The sequence below is a fragment of the Urocampus carinirostris genome, chromosome 1, assembly GCF_059441175.1.
Source record: "Urocampus carinirostris isolate Australia breed hairy pipefish chromosome 1, RoL_Ucar_1.0, whole genome shotgun sequence".
NCBI classification, from domain to species: domain Eukaryota; kingdom Metazoa; phylum Chordata; class Actinopteri; order Syngnathiformes; family Syngnathidae; genus Urocampus; species Urocampus carinirostris.
The window spans coordinates 50,801,178-50,818,805 of NC_142349.1; the positions used below are offsets into that span (position 1 = coordinate 50,801,178).

The window sequence follows — 17,628 nt, forward strand, 5'->3', positions numbered from 1 at the left end:
GGAGAGACTTGTCGTCTGGAAAATACGATACTCTTTGACTGCTATTGATAGCAAATAAACGTGAAGTCGCTTTTCCGATTGAAGTAGGCCAAGCAATGCCTTTCTAAAATCAAGGTGAATCATTCCGGCCACTACTAGTAGCAGTGATGCCTCTCTTTTCCCCCAAAAAATGGACCCTGGCCCAAAGTAGAAGTCGAGAAAATCGGAGTATAAGAAGATCATGTTTCAAAACAACTTTTTTCAAGTTTTTTCTACAAGAGTATTCAAAAAAGTGAGCACCGATGGCAGTGATGTAAAAGTTAATGCATTGGAAAAACAGTGGCTAATATATCCACGGTACACATGGTAAAGTTAAAAAGTTATGGACATTTGGTTTTACCATTCTGTGACATGCAATCAGACGCACATACATATTTGTGACACTAATTCTGAAACGATCAGAGTGCGTAAGATCATTTTGTGTAGCTCCAACTCAGAAGTCGACCGATTCTGGGCGAATCATCGGGCGGGCCGATTATCTGCACCGTTATTGGGGAATTTGACGGATATCGGTATCTGCATTTTTATGAATGTGACGGGCCGATTATTTAGGCTCAGATGCAGCCGAAGATCTCTCCCTCTCTACTGGCTTCTGTCTCAGACGCTACTGACACTGGCTCTTTGATTGGATAAGTGTCTGGGTGCAGAGCCACTGAAACAGGATGAATAACGTTCGAGCGGAGTAAAGAGCAACAGCCCTGCTAACTCCTGAGTCCCGACATACTTGTGAATCAAGAACGCTGATACAATTGAGATCCAAAAAAGTCCATGATAGAAAAGGACATGTGTGATTAGGAGATAGCATAAAAAGTGTAGTTAACTTGTTTTAGCGAAGCAGGTTCAGGTAGAGAATGATATATTAACTAACATTAGTTTGTCAATCAAGCGTGTGTGTTTGTTATTGAAAGAGCTTTAAAAGCCCGATAAAGTGAAAAGCTGAGTGATTAGCTGTTACCATAACATGTATTTGTCAACCTAGCTCTAAAACAGGATTGCCTACACTTTTCAATTCGCGAGCTCCGTTGAAATTTTGTCTCCGGATATCAGTTAGTAGCCTCCTTGTAATACTAATAAACGGTATCAGTATCGAGTCTGAAAAATCCATACCGGTCGATCCTTAATTGGAATAAATGTATTTTATTAGTGAGTGTGTGCATGTTGTACCTAATTATGTCAATATGTCCATTCTTGGCAGCCAAATGTAGAGGAGATGTTCCATTGGGATCTGTGGTATCACCTTTCTTAGGTTCCAGCAAAGCAGCACACATGTTACTTGAAAGCAATAATTGGACAACCTGCACACACATGACACACACAAACACAATCCCCACACGAAGGAGTAAAGAAACATGATTTTCTAATTATGTCAAAGACATTCTGAAATTTGAAAGCAACTAATGAATACATATGTTACTTACCCCAACTCTGCCAAATTCACAGGCGAGATCCAGAGGAGTTTTGCCCGCATTATCCACAATGCACGGGTTGGATTGGTGCTGCAGCAGCATTTCTGACTGGAAACAAACCATACCAACATATTAGCATACTAGCATACTGCATCATGTTATTTAGTGTGCTGGCTGCATAGCAGCAGACCGAAAAACCTTAGAGAGTCATCAACACAGCCCAGAAAATCATTGGGTGTTCTTTGACCAGACTAGAGGACATTGCTAGCTCTCTCTACCACAGCTGAGCCGACCACAAAATTAAGGATTCCTATTGCCCAGGGCAAAACCTCTTTAGACATGCTGCTCTCTGGCAGACACTACATGTCACTCAAGACAAGGACTAACAGGTTCAGGGATTGTTTCACTGCCGTAAACAAGCACACACGGCTTTATGTAAAACCTTATTTTGTGTCGGATTTTGGTCCGGTCTTTATTGAGTGAACCCAAGGTAAGATCAAGCCCAAAGAATACAGCCCAACCCAACCCAGACCCACAGATATTAAAGCCCGAGTCAGCCCGAGCCAGAACAATAAACTGGATTTGCAGGACCTAGCCCAAAGCAAACTCAAAATTTCACATTTATTTGTGACTTATGATACTACATTATCATGATAATTATCACATTTAAGTGTATTTTTTCCCCTGAGTGAAAGTTGACAAAACCTGATGGCTATTTAACCAATCTTTAAAGTTAAAACAAAGAAACATGGTGATCATTTTATTAAATCTACTATATTTTATAATATAATAGCATAGATATAACACCAAGGCCTGATTAAGAAGTGCCTGGACAATTTCTTAGCAAAATTATGCCACTCACCACATCATAATGGCCGTGCTGAGCTGCTAGGTGCAAAGGTATCTGTCCTTCATCTGATTGGACGTTGACGGACGAACCAGACTTTAAGAGCATCTTCATGGGCTCCGCTTTCCCTTGCCAGGCTGCATAGTGCAACGGTCGCATGCCTGAACACAGTTCAAATGAAAGAACAAACAAGAACATGTGAAAGTGACACATAAACATCATTTTTATTTGGTTCCATATGTTAATGTTTTCATCTTGCCTTTCTGATCCCTGATGTCAACAGCTGCTTGCGACTCCAGCAACAGAATGATGAGCTCCATATTCCCATTGAGGGCTGCGTGATGCAGAGGGGAAAATCTACACAAGTATCAAAACACAAAAATATTCTTAGATGTGGCTAACACAGACAAGGTTTGAGTTTACTCTTGTAAAATGTTACTCTAACATTGCTCTACGAAGCAATGCATGAGTGTGCAAAAAAAAGGAAAATAAAAAAAACTATTAGTGAAGATAAATTAATTTTATTGTTGACACATAGAAATCATTTCATTGTAATTAGACGGCCTAACGTCATTTAACTTAATTCGATCCCAAAAGTGTTCCCTTTATGTAATCATATTTTAAAATTATTATTATTATTATTTATTTATTTTTTTTCAATTTTTGACGACCCTTTTCCTTTGGTTTAACTAAAAGCATTCAAGAAAATATAGTCAAATAAAAGCTTTTTTTTTTTTCAAAGTGCGGGAATGTGTTATGGTCTGGCGTGCCTCCATCCAACAGAGGGTATCCTAATTGGTTTGCAATTGGGACAGGTGTGTCCAATCATCCTACACTTGTCCCTAATAAGCCTTAACCTTCATAAGGACATTTTGGACAGCATCCAGTGTCGGGCAATTTTTATATTTTCCAACATCACCGTTTAGACTGGGAGGTCGCTGGTTCACGCCTCGGCCGAGTCATACCTAAGACTTATAACATTGGTAAAATGGCGGCGCCCTCTGTTGGCTGCGGCTGCATCGGCTCTCTACAACGGGTCAGGTGTATCGACATTTCGTTCTTACAAAGAATGACAATACAAAGGAAATTATTATTATTATTATTATTTACAGTTCATCCAGCTTTCTGAGTTTTGTTTATTTGTTTGATGGTTCTTACAGTTTTATTGTTGTTTTTGACCGTTTGTCACTTTGCTGTTGATTTTGTTACTAAATGCCATCTGTTTTTAAGCCATTTGCTTTTCCTGCTTCCTGCATTTGGGTCCACCGTAAATCACAACATAAAAACCCGGGAAATTTTAAGTAGGATATTGGTTGATAAAGTACATAGGCTCTGTCTGGCATTATTATCATGTTATAATTTTTAAATCATCAAACACAACACATTGAAATAAAATGCACTGAAGATGTTTTGTCTGGAGATCAGGTTTTAATGCTTTGTTTCATTTTGGTGTGGCTCTCACACACAAAAGGAAGGTCTTAATATTTTGCTTCCATGGATCTTTGAGTCAAAAAGGTAGTCGACTGCCCTAAACTGCACTACACTAAATACACCAAGACGTTTTTTTTAATTGAAAAAAATTATTAAAGGAAAAAAAAAAAGAAAAAAGGGACGGTGCAAGTGAACCTAGGGAAATCTTCATCACAAAATTAATACAATGCTGCTGACGTGCAGGGGAATTGTTCATTAGGTGCTAATTGTATTGTACGGATGGATACTCTCTCCACTTAACTGTAAAAATTCCAACGTCCATCAAAGCGGACCTCAAAGCATCATTTGACCTTCCCTTTGCCCTCCATCCGAGCGTTGCTGGTGATTCAAAATCATGTGTCTTCATAATCTAACCGAGGGGTCAGCAACCAAAAATGTTGAAAGAGTCATATTGGAACAAAAAATAAGCCTTGAATGCAACACATGCTTTATGTATCTATATTAGCTATACTAGCGTACTTTTAAAATTGTAGCGTATGCTGTGGATAATGATGCACCACTCTTTTGTAGGATACCACCTCAGGTTTAATTTAATTACAATATTAGTGAATTACAGTATGTTTTATTGCTTTGATAAAATTAAAGAAATGTGCAGCCATTTTTCTCTTTTTATATTGGGGTCAAATTGCCAATTATATACCTGCTGAATTGTTTAAAACAGCTACTTGACTGTCTTGTAAAGTCGGAGCTCTTCTAACACAGGAGGAAAGCGGTGAAAGTGGAAAACAAGTGGAGGAGAGATGCGCCAGAGTTTAGCCTTGCAGCTAAGATCTCCAGGCAGGAGTTCATGGTTGAGAACCACGACATTGCGTCACAATATATGACTGCTGCATTCGAGGTCATGTAAATACCATGTAAATATGTCACATATAATAGGTCTGAAAATTATAGATGGGCGACATGGTGGCTGGCCAGGGATTTTTTTCCTGATTTAGTGATCTGTCACTTGATAATCTTAAACAGGTGGTGAATACAGCCAAACCGACTACTTGCCTTTTTGACCCGCTTCTGGGTTAACAGAAAAAGGTATTTTTTGGGGTCCTTGGACCTTCAGTTCTAAATATTATAAACATATCACTCTCCTAAGGTGTTGTTCCAGCGGTGTTTAAGTCCGCTCTTATTAAACCTACACTGAAACGACCCAACCTTGATCCATAAAGTTTATGTAGTTATAGATCTGTGTCAAACCTACAGTTTCTTTCCAAAGTACTTTAGAAAGTTCTGGCAAAGCAGCTGAATGATTTTATATCTGAGAATAACCACACTACCAAGACAGCCCTGATTAAGGTAACCAATGACCTCCTCCTGGCAATGGACTCCGGCGCTTCATCACTCTTGCTGCTGGACCTTAGTGCTGCCTTTGACACTGTGGACCATAATATCTTTCTAGACCAGTGGGAAAAATGGATTGGTCTCTCAGGAACCATTCTCTTATGGTTCACATTCTCCCTCTCATATAGGATGCACTGTGTTAAATATAGTGAAATTACATCTGAGCCCTTAAGTGTTACCTGTGGTGGTCTGCAGGGATCAGTACTTGGCCCCTTTCTTTTCAGCATTTACATGCTTCCATTAGGTGATATAATATCAGTTTCCATTGCTACACAGTTGACACTCAACTATAGCTTCCAATGGAGGAATCTACCACACTAAACTGTGGAAATTTGGAGGCCTGGCTTACTGAGATAAAAGAATTGATGTCACTCAACTTCTTGCGCCTTAACTCTGAAAAGACCGAAATGTTAGTTATTGGTCCATCTAAAGTCTTAAACACTGCTCTGAACACTGAGAAATGTAATATCACCCAGAGTGACTCAATCAAAAATTTAGGTGTCACATTTGACCTTCCAAACACACGTTAAGAGTATTACTAGAACAGCTTTTTTCCATCATCGCAACATGGTAAAATTTGCCCTATGCTGTCCCAGTCTGATGCTGCATTATCTTTATCTAATGTGTAATTGACCCTCCATTTATTTCTTCACCCACTGAAAATGGGACCCACTTGTTGAAAAACACCTGTTTAAAGTGTGTCATATTTTTTCTTGTACAGAAACCATATTAAACAAAAATATAGTTTTCTCCCCCATCGCTTTTAATTCGTTGACATTTTTGGAAAAGCGCCAGGGTGCCACTCGGCAGCACTGAGCCGCGGGTTGCTGACCTCTGAACTTACCAAACCTAACCTGACCTAACCTAACCTAACCTAGCCCTCAGTTTCCCTCCCAGAGTTAATCACGTATGCATTTCACAATGCTTTACTGGGTTGAACAACAAGCGGTTTATGTCGATGTGTGTGTTTGTACCTCCTTTTAGTATCAGTGTTTGATTGTATGGGGGAAGGGAGCTCTTCTCTATGCCACATAGTAAAAGCTGCCATGCAATATTTATACCCCTCTTCCTTTCTCTCTCCCTCATTCGCCCTCCAGCATTCAGTCGTTTGCTTCCCTCCTGTTCAAAATTCTTCGATCATTCTTTCCAGTAACTCTGGTATTAATAGTCAAATGCAAGGGTGTTTTCCAGGTCTTTCAAGCAATTTCTGAAGGCTTGATCTAAGGAAGTCTTTTGTCTTTATTTTCTAGCATGAGTCTGCACATCGCATGATTATTTTTCTGCATTGATTGGTTCAGCTGCAGCTTTTTGTGTTGCTGAGTCAATGCTTCCCAAAAATGTCACAACTACTGTTTTCTGACATTCCGAATTTGATATTTTTCAGGTTTCAACAAAAAATTCCTCTTCATACGAGTCAATAACACTCAGTTATCAGATTATTGATACCAAAGTTTTGAACATTGTGCTGGAACTGAATATTTTTCAATTCAAGCTATGTTGGTGAAATTAAGCCTGAATTATATTTTTTTCTTTCTTTTATGTTTTTTTCTTTTATTCTAAATGACACTTTTGTTGTATTTTAAACGCAAAACTGCACTTTCTACTAATCAAATCAAATTTACCGTTTAGAATACAATATTGTTTCATTATACTATTAATTAATTATCTGAATAAATACTGGTATGCTGTTCAAACAAATTTTGGGAAAACTTATAAGCCCTAGGCCACTCTTGCTGTTTTTGTGCACAGGAATTCAAAATAATTATTCCAATTCAAAAATGACTTTACTTATATTTGAACAACACTTAATTGTCACGATTAGCCATTGCCCTCACCTGTGCCCACTCGTTTGGCACCAGCTGTTGCCCGTTGCCTGATTGGTTCCCCTCCTATTTAAACTCAGTACTCCATTCCCTCCTTGTCAGTCCGTCAGCGAACGTCCGCATACGCAAGGCAAGCACTATTTGACTCTGGCTCCCGTCTGTCCCGTCCTAACCTGTATCCTGCTCATCTGCCCATGACTCCCTATCGTCTCCAGCTTCTTGACCCGTTCTGTCCATCGACCACGCTCCGATCTCCCGCTCCGGCTACTTGACCTGTTTTTGCCCACCGACCACACTCTGATCTCCTGCTCCGGCTACTTGACCCGTTTTTGCACACCAACCACGATCCGATTTCCCACTCTAGCTACTTGACCCGTTTTTGCACATCGACCACGCTCCGATCGCCTGTCCTGGCAACTCCACTCGTTTCCGCATTCTGACTACGCTCCGATCCCGTGAGCTCCTTGCTCCTCCTGTCCAGCAAACATCGGATCGCTGTTGTTTGTTTCCCCGCACCTGACTTCCTCGATTCTCCAATAAAGCTTTGTGTGAAATATTACGCGTTTGGGTCGACCATCTGTTATGGTTCCGACCTAATTGGATTATACCATGCAAATATCATAAAAACTACTATTTTTACCACATGAAAATGAATGACTTTTATCATTTCCTTTAGAATTATTTTTTTTTTGATAATTGCATATGAATCAATATATGGGTTCAACATTTTGTGAATTGACAGTGGGACACCAAATGGCTCGTATCATAAACTGGACAGATTATTCCAAATAAGAAATGTATTTTACAAAGCAGTGGTCCATAACCTTCTCTGTACTCATACCAGTTTAATGTCTGACAATATTCTTGCGGCCTAGCCCATAACGGCATTAGAAATAGGGATGATGATAATAATAATAATAACACTAACACTAACAATAAGCCCACAACTCCAGTTAGTGATCACTAGACCAATTGGGATACAGATAACATAGGAAAATGCATTTATTTTATAAGACCATGACACTAATTTTACTCATGGTACCACGTTGGTTTGGCTGAACTCTTTCCCATAATTACAACATGGTACAATGGCACACTGTGAGTAAAAATAGTGTGATGAGATCAAATCTGAAGCCTTTTACTATGTCATCTACATTCCTCGTGTTCTAGTGATTAGGAGGCGGCGCACTCACTGCCGTAATCCCGGTTTGATTCCCGTTGCATCCAATGCTAAACTAATTTGGTCAGTGGTATTTGTCGACTTATCAATCAGTGCTCAAATAGGGTAATGTACTACTGTAAAACCTAGGGTATAGCGCACACCCAAACTATAAGGTTTTTGGGGGGTAAGAGACAATGCGTGTTCACACAAATAAATACACTATTAAAAAAAACTGTTTTTTTTTTCTGTGCAGCCCAGTACCAAATGACCCATGGCCCAGAATCGGTCCAGGGTCCCGCGGTTGCTGACCACTGCTCTAAAAAAGGAAAGATGAACTCTGAAGTGGGATGAACTTCTCTTCTGCATTTTTACACCCCACAAAGGAAGCAGTGAGGGAAAAAGTCACATTCCTAAAAGGTTTTGGTATGACCTGGCCAGGATATGTAACCCTCCCAATCAGGGTGGACTCTCTGCCACTGGTCTGCATGATTGCAATTAAATGACCCAGCAGTTATTATTACACGATGATCAAAATCTCACACAGTCACTTTCTACTCAATGGAACCTCTGAAATGAAAATTTATGGTCAAATGCAGACCACCACTCAAATCAAGTGGGATTTGAGATTTTTCCTCCAGCAGTTTCTCCTACAGAAGCACCGCTAACTAGGACAATGAAGCTTTTATATGAATGGAGCCAGAGGAAATATGGGGCGGTGGGGAAGAGGGATAACTCCTGACAAGCCAGCCTGGCTCAGATGGATGAGATGTAGGGGCACAACACACATATGGACGGGAAAAAAAACATGGAACTCACCCATCTGTATCCTGGAAGTTGACATTTATTTTCTTTGTCGATCCGAGCAACTCTAAAAAAAAAGACGACATTCATTAAGAATTGTGCATTCATTTATTGTGGATAACTTTATTGAGATTCATAGAACATCGACATAGTTTCAAGTTCAAAAGTCAACACAGCCTTTGAAATAGTACCTTAATATTGTTTGCTAAATTGTTCTATTAAGCTTTTCTTCCTCTCTTGTTTTATCTCTCTCTCTCACTCACTCACTCACTCACTCACTCACTATTCTGAGTCCAGCATTCTCTAGGTCACAGGTGTCAAAGAGCCCGCTAAGGGATTGAATCCGGCCCGCGAGATAACACTCAGAGAAGCACAAGAGAGAAAGAAGCTGCAGGTTGAAATATGTCAACTTAATGTTGCCAAAGAAAGGTGCCTCGAAAAAAGACACTGTACTTGTATTTCTCTCTCTCTCTCTCTCTTTCTCTCTCTCTCTCTTCCACGCCTTTTCTTCCACTCTCTGTCTCTGTCTCTTTCACTCTGTGTCTCTCTTTTTCTCTTCCTTTGTTGCTCTTTGTCTCTTTCTCTATCTCTGTGTCTTTTTAACTTCTTTGGCTCTAACTTCCTTTTTTTCTTTTCTTTCTTTTCACTTTCTCTTTTCCTACCCTTTGTGCTTTCTTTTCTGTCCTTCTGTCTTTCTATTTCTCTTTGGATTTCTTTCTTCCGCTCCCTTTCTTTCCCCCTCTTTCATGACGTCTCTTTTTATCTCTCTTGTTTCTCACGCTTCCTCTCTCTCTCTCTCTCTTTGTCCCGCCCTCTCTCCTTTTCCCTCCCTCTTTCTCTTATTTCTTTATCTCTCTTTTTCTTTCTCTTTTATCTACTAGTCCGGTCCCCGACAGAATGATTGTTCTATCATGTGGCCCCCGAGTTAAAATGAGTTTGACACCCTTGCTCTAGGTGATCATTTGGAGAGGAGAGAGCTCCAAGCAGCACTAAAAGAGAAACATCAATTTCTGAGCTCACTATTTTCGTCGGTATCCTTGTTTACAGTATTTTGTGACATTTTTACAAAAATATTTTGTTCGCACCTTGTCTTGAAACCATTATTTAGGACAAAGATGAGCCTCAACGATCTCAAATACTGTGGGAGGGAGTTTTAAGTAGTATTTTTCAGGGTGAGGGAACCTATGGCTTTCGAGCAATACATGGCTCTTTTCATGAGTACATATGGCTGTGAGATAAAATTAGAATATCTAAATTTTTGGCTCCAGGCAGGGCCAGTTGAAGCACATGTAGAGCCAGCTAATAGCAACAAACAAAGAGTTCGGTCCAGTATATATGGGACAGAATTCTAACCACAGTTTACGGTCAAGGTGTCACACCAACAGACCCCGTTGTGGCTGCAAATTGTTGAATAATCCTTTCTATGGAAGCTCATTAACCAATCTATGTTCATGTTCAAACACTAAACAATTAAAAGCCGAAAAACAGCTTTAACCCAAAGCAAACCAGAAGCTCTAGCAAAAAATGTAGAGCAATTTGATTGGGTGAGTGGTAGGAATGAGCTATACACAGCAAGTGCGCACTCTTTCTCCTTTGCCCAGCGCCGTCTGAAGGTAAATAGGTTGGTATCCTCGTTTGCAGTATTCTGTGACATTTTTACAAAAGAACTTTGCCTGCACCTAGTTTTGAAACAATTATTTAGGACAAAAATGACAAAATGCGCCTCAACACTCTTGAGTAACTGCAAAAGGGAGACCAATTTTAAGTGATCTAATTATATTGGTATAGACATAGGCTCTGGCATTGTTATTATTATCTCACAAATTTAATTAAATCAAACGTCACACAGTGAAATAAAATGAGCCGAAGAATTAGCTTTTGCCTTGAGAGCGGGTGTTGCCTTTTTTTGTTTTTTATTTTATCCATCCATTATCTGCACCGCTTATCGTCAGCAGGGCCTTGGGGGTGCTGGAGCCCATCCCAGCTGTCTTAGAGCATTTGGCAGGGGACACCCTGAACTGGTTGCCAGCCAGTCGCAGGGCACATAGAGACAGACAACTCAATTGCTCATTTACACCTAGGGTCAATTTGGACCGGCCAATTATCCTGACATGCATGGTTTTGGAATGTGGGAGGAAACCGCAGTGCCCGGAAGAAACCCACCCAAGCACTGGGAGAACATGCAAAATCCACACAGGAAGGTTTGATCTCATGACTGTGCCGCACAAGCACTAACAACTGTGCTGCCCTGTTTGTTCTATTTTGTTTTAAAATATATGGTGTGGCTAACTCTCTCTCTCTCAAAAAAAAAAAAGAAGAAAAACCCAAATAGTTTTGCTCTTTGGGTCAAAAAGGTTCCCGGCCGTATATTTGTTGATATGGGACACAGGCTCAGGCATTATTATTATTTAATAAATGTGTTTAAATTATTAAACGGTGAAATAAAATACACAGAAATATCAACTTTTGTCTGGAGAGAGGGTTTAGAGGATTTTCTGTATTTTGGCTTATATGGTATGGCTCTCACGCTCTCTCTCAAAAAAAAAAATATTCTGCTATTATGACTCTGAGTCAAAAAAGTTTCCGACCCCTGCTGTAGAGAATAGAGCCAGATTGCAACACAGTCTTTGTGTTGTTGTCATTAGTGGTTTCAGCGGTAATGGACTAAATTGCATTCTCTTCTTATCATTCCTCAAAGATTAAAGGAATCCCCAGCGATCTGACAATGCCTCGGGTGATTCGTAAAGAAAGTGTTGCGTTTTTTACAGATAAATTCCACTGCTGTTCAATTCGGATGTATAAATTGAGGACTTGATTTGTCGATGAAAAGGTTGAAATATGGTAAGTTGGTGGTAAACATTCAATAAAGTAATGTAAAACATCCAGTTTTGCTTATGTTATGTATTATATGAATAATTTTAGCAAAAACATTTACTTTTTTTCCTCTATAAGGGTGCGATAAATGTTTTCAGACGTCACCGCGGTGTTTTGTATTTAGAACGCATTTGATGTGGAAATGCTGTGGCATGCTTGCCAATTTCGTCAAGTGTGCAGCGCTATTTTATTACTTTTATGCTTTTTCTTGCATAAATATTGTCTTTTAGTACTACTTTTAGTCTTTTGTTTCAACATTTTAGTTTTAGCTAACTTTCTATGTTGTTCTCTTTTAATGTTTTCTTAGGGTAGCTCCATTGGGATTATATTAACAAAGAGTCTGGGTTTTCCCAACTCTCTTTTGTAAAAACATGTCTGGTGAGAGAAATAATGAATTGCATTGCCTACTATTTCTATTATAATTTTTTGCTGACAACATCAACTAATCGTTGCGGCCCTTGTAGACATACAACACAATCGTCACAGACATGTTGTTTAATGTACTAAGGTCTTTTTCTCTATTCCAGGCTAGCTACTGAATGTAATGTATTGGTTTTTCCATGGATTTCATCCCCTCCATGTCTTAATAAAAGGACCTGACTGCCCCTAGACTCGTGTCATCAAATAAGGGCAGACGCTGAGTTGAAAAGTCATATAAGGACAAAATTGCAGAGGATGAGCACTCGCCCTGCTCCAAGTATGATCCTGTATACACAATCAAACTGCACAATGTTCTTTTTCAAACTCAAATTCAAATTCATGTATACAGTAACTCAGTGTTTTTCACCTTTTTTGAGCCAAGGCACAAATTTTTGTGAAAGAAATCTAAAGGCATACCGTCCTTCGAAAATGTTTAAAAACTAATCCCTGGCACTAATTTAAAGTTGCTTTCTAAGCTTAAACCTGCAGTATGTTATTTTAATCTTTTGTGGTTACTGTGGTTTAGGATATAATACAGGTTATTATTCATTTGGGTGTGTAACTTTGCCGCATTTTGGACTTTTTGTTTATTTAGAAACAAATAAACATAACAAACATAACAAAAATAATACTAAAATGAATAAAAAATAGCAGCCAGAGTATTTTTTCCACTATCTATCTTTTTCTTTATTTTCTTTTCATAAAATAGGTAAATAATAAAATAAATAAAAAATCATGTGCAAGGTTTTAACATTATTTAATGTATTATTGTTATTGTTTAAAAACAATGGCTCAGTGGAAGGCCTTTAAAGCAGGTTGGACTTCCTTAGTTAAAGGCAACTCCCCCTATTCTCCTTGCTAGTTCAAAATCTATTGATATCGTCTCTCCTTAATTCGAATGTCCTCTAAAGTTTAAACTCATCCTTTTTATTTCAAATCAAATAAGTTATTAAATATGCTTCCCTGCACTACCTCATGAGCATATAATTAGTATATAAATTAAATGAAAAAATGGCTATTTACTGCCACCTACTGATATGTTACATTTACTCGGCTGATGAGTGGAAGAAATCCAAGATACTGAACAACAGCATTCTTTTTTGCAAAGATGAAATTGGGCAATTTCTCACGGCACACTAGTGTACCCGGGCACACTGGTGGAAAAACACTGCATTTGCTCACACCTAAATGTGTGTCCACATTGTTATTATATTTCACAAAATAAAACATTGTGTGTATCCCTTCATGCTAATCATGAACGAAAATGTAGCCCTCAGTTTCAAAAACTTTGGCGACCGCTGGTGTAGTGCGACCATAGTGGTTAGTGAAATTTTTTGTTGGTGTAATATTTGACCACTACATGTGGCTGTATTGTGAAGTGCAACAAAAAAATAAGTGCTACAAGGCACAAGGAAGAATACAAACAACAGAGACTCAAAGTCACCAAACCACACAATTTTTCATGTTTTTTCCCACAGCATTTCACAAGATCTTTTTTGGGGGGGTACTCTTAGCAGCAAGATGGTGGACAATCATATCACCTCCCACTAGGTAAGCGTCATATTGTGTACTTGACCTATGAGTATTTTTGTAGTTATTGTCATTGAAGCATTTAGGAGTGCCATTTTTAAGTCTTAAGTGGAAGTTGTTAAAAGTGTCCAGCAGACCACTAATAAATAACCAAGGAATAACCAAGGAACACGACATAAATAAGGATTCTTGATTTTTTTTCTCAGTGTTTATTGAAAATGCATATTTCATATATTGCCATAAACTGGCGTAGTAAACAACGGAAGTTTTGTAGCATTTTGTAGCAGTGTTACTCTAACTCTGCTGATCACTCTAACACAGCAAGAATTCACGACAATGCTATGGTTTTAGCAAATACATCTCAATTTGTTGTCAAAAACTAGACAAAATTGGCAATGTGGCACAGTCATTTCTCAATAGAATTTTAACACCAGGTCAAACTAATTATAACCAAAATATTATTAATGCCACTTTAAACATGGCCCACTTAATTCTTCTGAGGAGGAGAATCCTGAGTAGTTTGTTGTGGCTAGAACCAGTTGGGTAGGGTTACTTTAACTTGATTACTTTCAATAACATTTGGATTACTCCAATCACAAATATGCTAATAAAACTAAATATGAATAAAATTACTTAATTTTGTGCAGGCTTGGGGAATAACGGAATACATGGAACGTCAAAAATGATGTTGGCAAGCTGTTTGGATTTATTTTCATTTTGTTTCTGTCGCATTTTATGTTAGTTTTGCCGGATATCAAAGAGATCAAAGCCAGGAGAGAAAGCTTACCACGTGTTGTGAGTCATAATTTTATTCATATTTAGTTTCTTTTGTCTTTTACTAGCATATTTGGTATTGGAGTAATCCAAAAGTAATTGAAAGTAATCAAGTTAAAGTAACCTTACCCAACCCTGGCTAGAACATTAGGATAGGCAAAGCAACCAAGCATTGATAAACAAACAATGACACAGGTTGTCACTGATACAAATATAAGTCCTGAAAAACGCATTTAAATCACTATCCAAGACTGAAAAAAACAAGTTTTAAATAGATGAAATGCACACAACTGAGACTCAGTGTCCTGCCAAGTAGCGAAAGGGGCCAGATATGGAATAGAATGGGGATTTGGGGAGCAGTTTCCACCCAAGATCAAACTAAACCAGGTCAAACTACCAAGTAGGGGAAAAGGGGATATTTATGGTTCTTTATTATGTGGTTAAGATTCAAAAGACATGTTTACAATTCAATTTTGTCATGCCTCTTCTATTTTCTAATAATTTATTACGATACATTCTAAAAGTTTCTTGTCAATAATTGTCCATAGGTCTGAATCATGCAGTGATAAAAATTCCTGCTTTCGTTTTTTAAATGGCTTTTTTGGCTTGACACCCTAAAAAGAGTGTATTTCTTTGATTAGTTTTGTTGGTTGCAAACAATAATGAATAATTAAAACAACATAGTTTACTATTGTATTATAATAGCCCTTTTTTCCAACTGGATAGGGAACTTTTAAGGCCATCCATTATCTGCACTGCTTATCCTCAGTAGGGTTGGGGGGGTGCTGGAGCCCACCCAAGTTATTTTTGGGCAGTGGGCAGGGGACACCCTGAACTGGTTACCATCCAGTCGCAGGGCACACAGAGACAGAGAACTCACTCGCTCATTCACACCTAGGGACAATTTGGACCGGACAATTAACCTGACATGCATGTTTTTGGAAGGTGGGAGAAAACCGGAGTGCCCGGAGGAAACCCACGCAAGCACGGGGAGAACATGCAAACTACACACAGGAGGTTTGATCTCATGACCTCAGAACTGTGCTGCACACAGGCTTAAACCATTTTCTTATACTAACCAACTTTTAAGTCAAGCAACACAGAATCCCTAAAATACAACACACACAACAAAATAGTAATCAAAGATATTTACATTTAGTGTCAAAAAATGATTTAAAAAATATATGAATAAAGAAATACAAATTAGAATAAAAAGAAAAAGAAAAAAATAATAAAAAATGAGGTATAAAAAAAGCTAAACAAGAAACACTGGATACCTGAAAAAGACACAAAAGTAAATATAATTATTTACAGTTGAACAAAAAATAAATAAAACAATTCAAAACAATTAACATTTTATATATACTCAAATTTAAAGTCAAACAACAAAACGGAATCACCAAAAAAATGCATATTGACCAATCACCACCGCCTTCAAGAGAAGATAAGCAAAACACGCAAAAATATAAACTAAAATGTGTAAAACAAGAAGGAAAATATAATTTGGCTCTACTGAATATTTGCATTAAGAACACCAAGTTCCTAAGCTTTGAGGGACTGATTTGTCTCCTTCTGTCAGTAATTGAGAATGTAAAATGTTTTGGGGCGATCAATATGATTACAATGGACAAAAATTAGGATAATTTTCCTGCTTTGGTTCATTTTTTAAAATTTCCTTTTCTTGTTTTTGTCCTCTCTATTGAATTACAGGCGTCTGACCTTCCACCAACTTCTTTACGCACAAAATAGCGCAGCTACAGAGATGACCGTACGCATATTGACCGTACGCATATTGACCAATCACATGCATCTACAAAGAGAAACAAACACGAGCGAGAGGACAAAAGAGAATCTCTCTTACTGGTAGGGAGCCAGCTTCCCTCTTTCAATTAAGTGAGCCAGCTCATAGAGCCGTTACGTTTGTGAAGAGCACATCTTAAGTGATTGTAGATAGATAGATAGATAGATAGATAGATACTTTGTTCATCCCCGAAGGGAAATTCACATTTCCAGCAGCATCCCTGTGTGTAGTTCCATTCAAACCAAGGATTCTGATTTTCAATTTATTCTATTTTAACTAAATGTATTAACTCTTATGAGCAGTTTGATTTGTGTTTGATATTTATATCCTGTCTACACTGATTAGGTTTTCATTTCTACCTATTTTCATCACCCTGTTTGTGTCTACAAATGAGCTAACCCGGCCACTTTTCTATTTTATTGTCTTGTCATCACTTTGCTTTTATTTGGCATACTAAAACAAGTATGACAAAAGACTAATTTAAAACAAGTGTTAGTTATATCTTAAACCACAGCACTGAGTGACTATAAGGCACACCTAAAAAATGCAAATGGACAGAAATTTGAAAGAGCGCCTCAATAATGGCGGCGCCCTCTGTTGGCTGCGGCTGCATCGACTCGCTACAACGGGTCAGGTGTATCGACATTTCGTTCTGTGTACATTGTTACAAAGAATGACAATACAAAGGAAATTATTATTATTATTATTATTATAACCTGCTCCGGCTTACATTCCGCAAAACACATTGAATGAGATTTTAAATGCACTCAGTATTTATACGTGTGCGATACTTCATCAGATACAACATAGTGCTGTTTCTCTTGTCATATTTTTTTCCATTTATTTTTATTTTTCAGGAAGACTTTCTGTTCTATTCATTCCATAACATTAGTCTCTGGCATCGTGAGTAAAAAAAAAGTGTGATAATGACATGAAATAGAATGCCTTTTCATATGTCATCTCGATCACTAGAGGGCTAGTGGTTAGGTTTCAGCACGTAAACTGCTGCAAACCGGGTTTGATTCTTGTTCCATACAATGTTTAATGATTTTGGTGAGTGCCATTTTTCACAGGTCAATCATTGCACTTACATATACAGTAAATGTATATGAGTGTATATGACTACAGTAGTCTTTTCTGTAGTTTCATTTCCATGCACCTTATAGTCCATTGCGCCTTATATACAAAAAATATATGACAAGAGACTATTTTCTAGGGGTTGTGGAAAATACAGTAATTTTATGGTAAAATTAATCGGTGATAAAACCATACTGGGTTTGTGCACCTTTTCATGGCAAAATTTAAAGACTTTTCAACACTTTTTAAGA

General features: G+C 38.1%; 1 protein-coding gene across 7 annotated transcripts in view; it reads right to left on the reverse strand.

Annotated features, from left to right (window-relative positions):
• caskin1 (CASK interacting protein 1) overlaps nt 1–17,628 on the reverse strand; it is a 124,308-nt gene that overhangs the window by 56,182 nt on the left and 50,498 nt on the right. For 6 of the 7 annotated variants that reach the window (XM_088344125.1, XM_088344117.1, XM_088344102.1 and 3 more), the window contains exons 2-6: nt 8,917–8,968; nt 2,552–2,649; nt 2,308–2,453; nt 1,458–1,553; nt 1,204–1,334 (exon numbers count right to left, since the gene is read on the reverse strand). In XM_088344125.1, coding sequence (XP_088200251.1) covers nt 1,204–1,334; nt 1,458–1,553; nt 2,308–2,453; nt 2,552–2,649; nt 8,917–8,968 — 523 coding nt within the window. Of the gene's footprint in view, nt 1–1,203; nt 1,335–1,457; nt 1,554–2,307; nt 2,454–2,551; nt 2,650–8,916; nt 8,969–17,628 lie in introns of those variants that run through there. The other variant, XM_088344131.1, reaches the window with a different exon arrangement.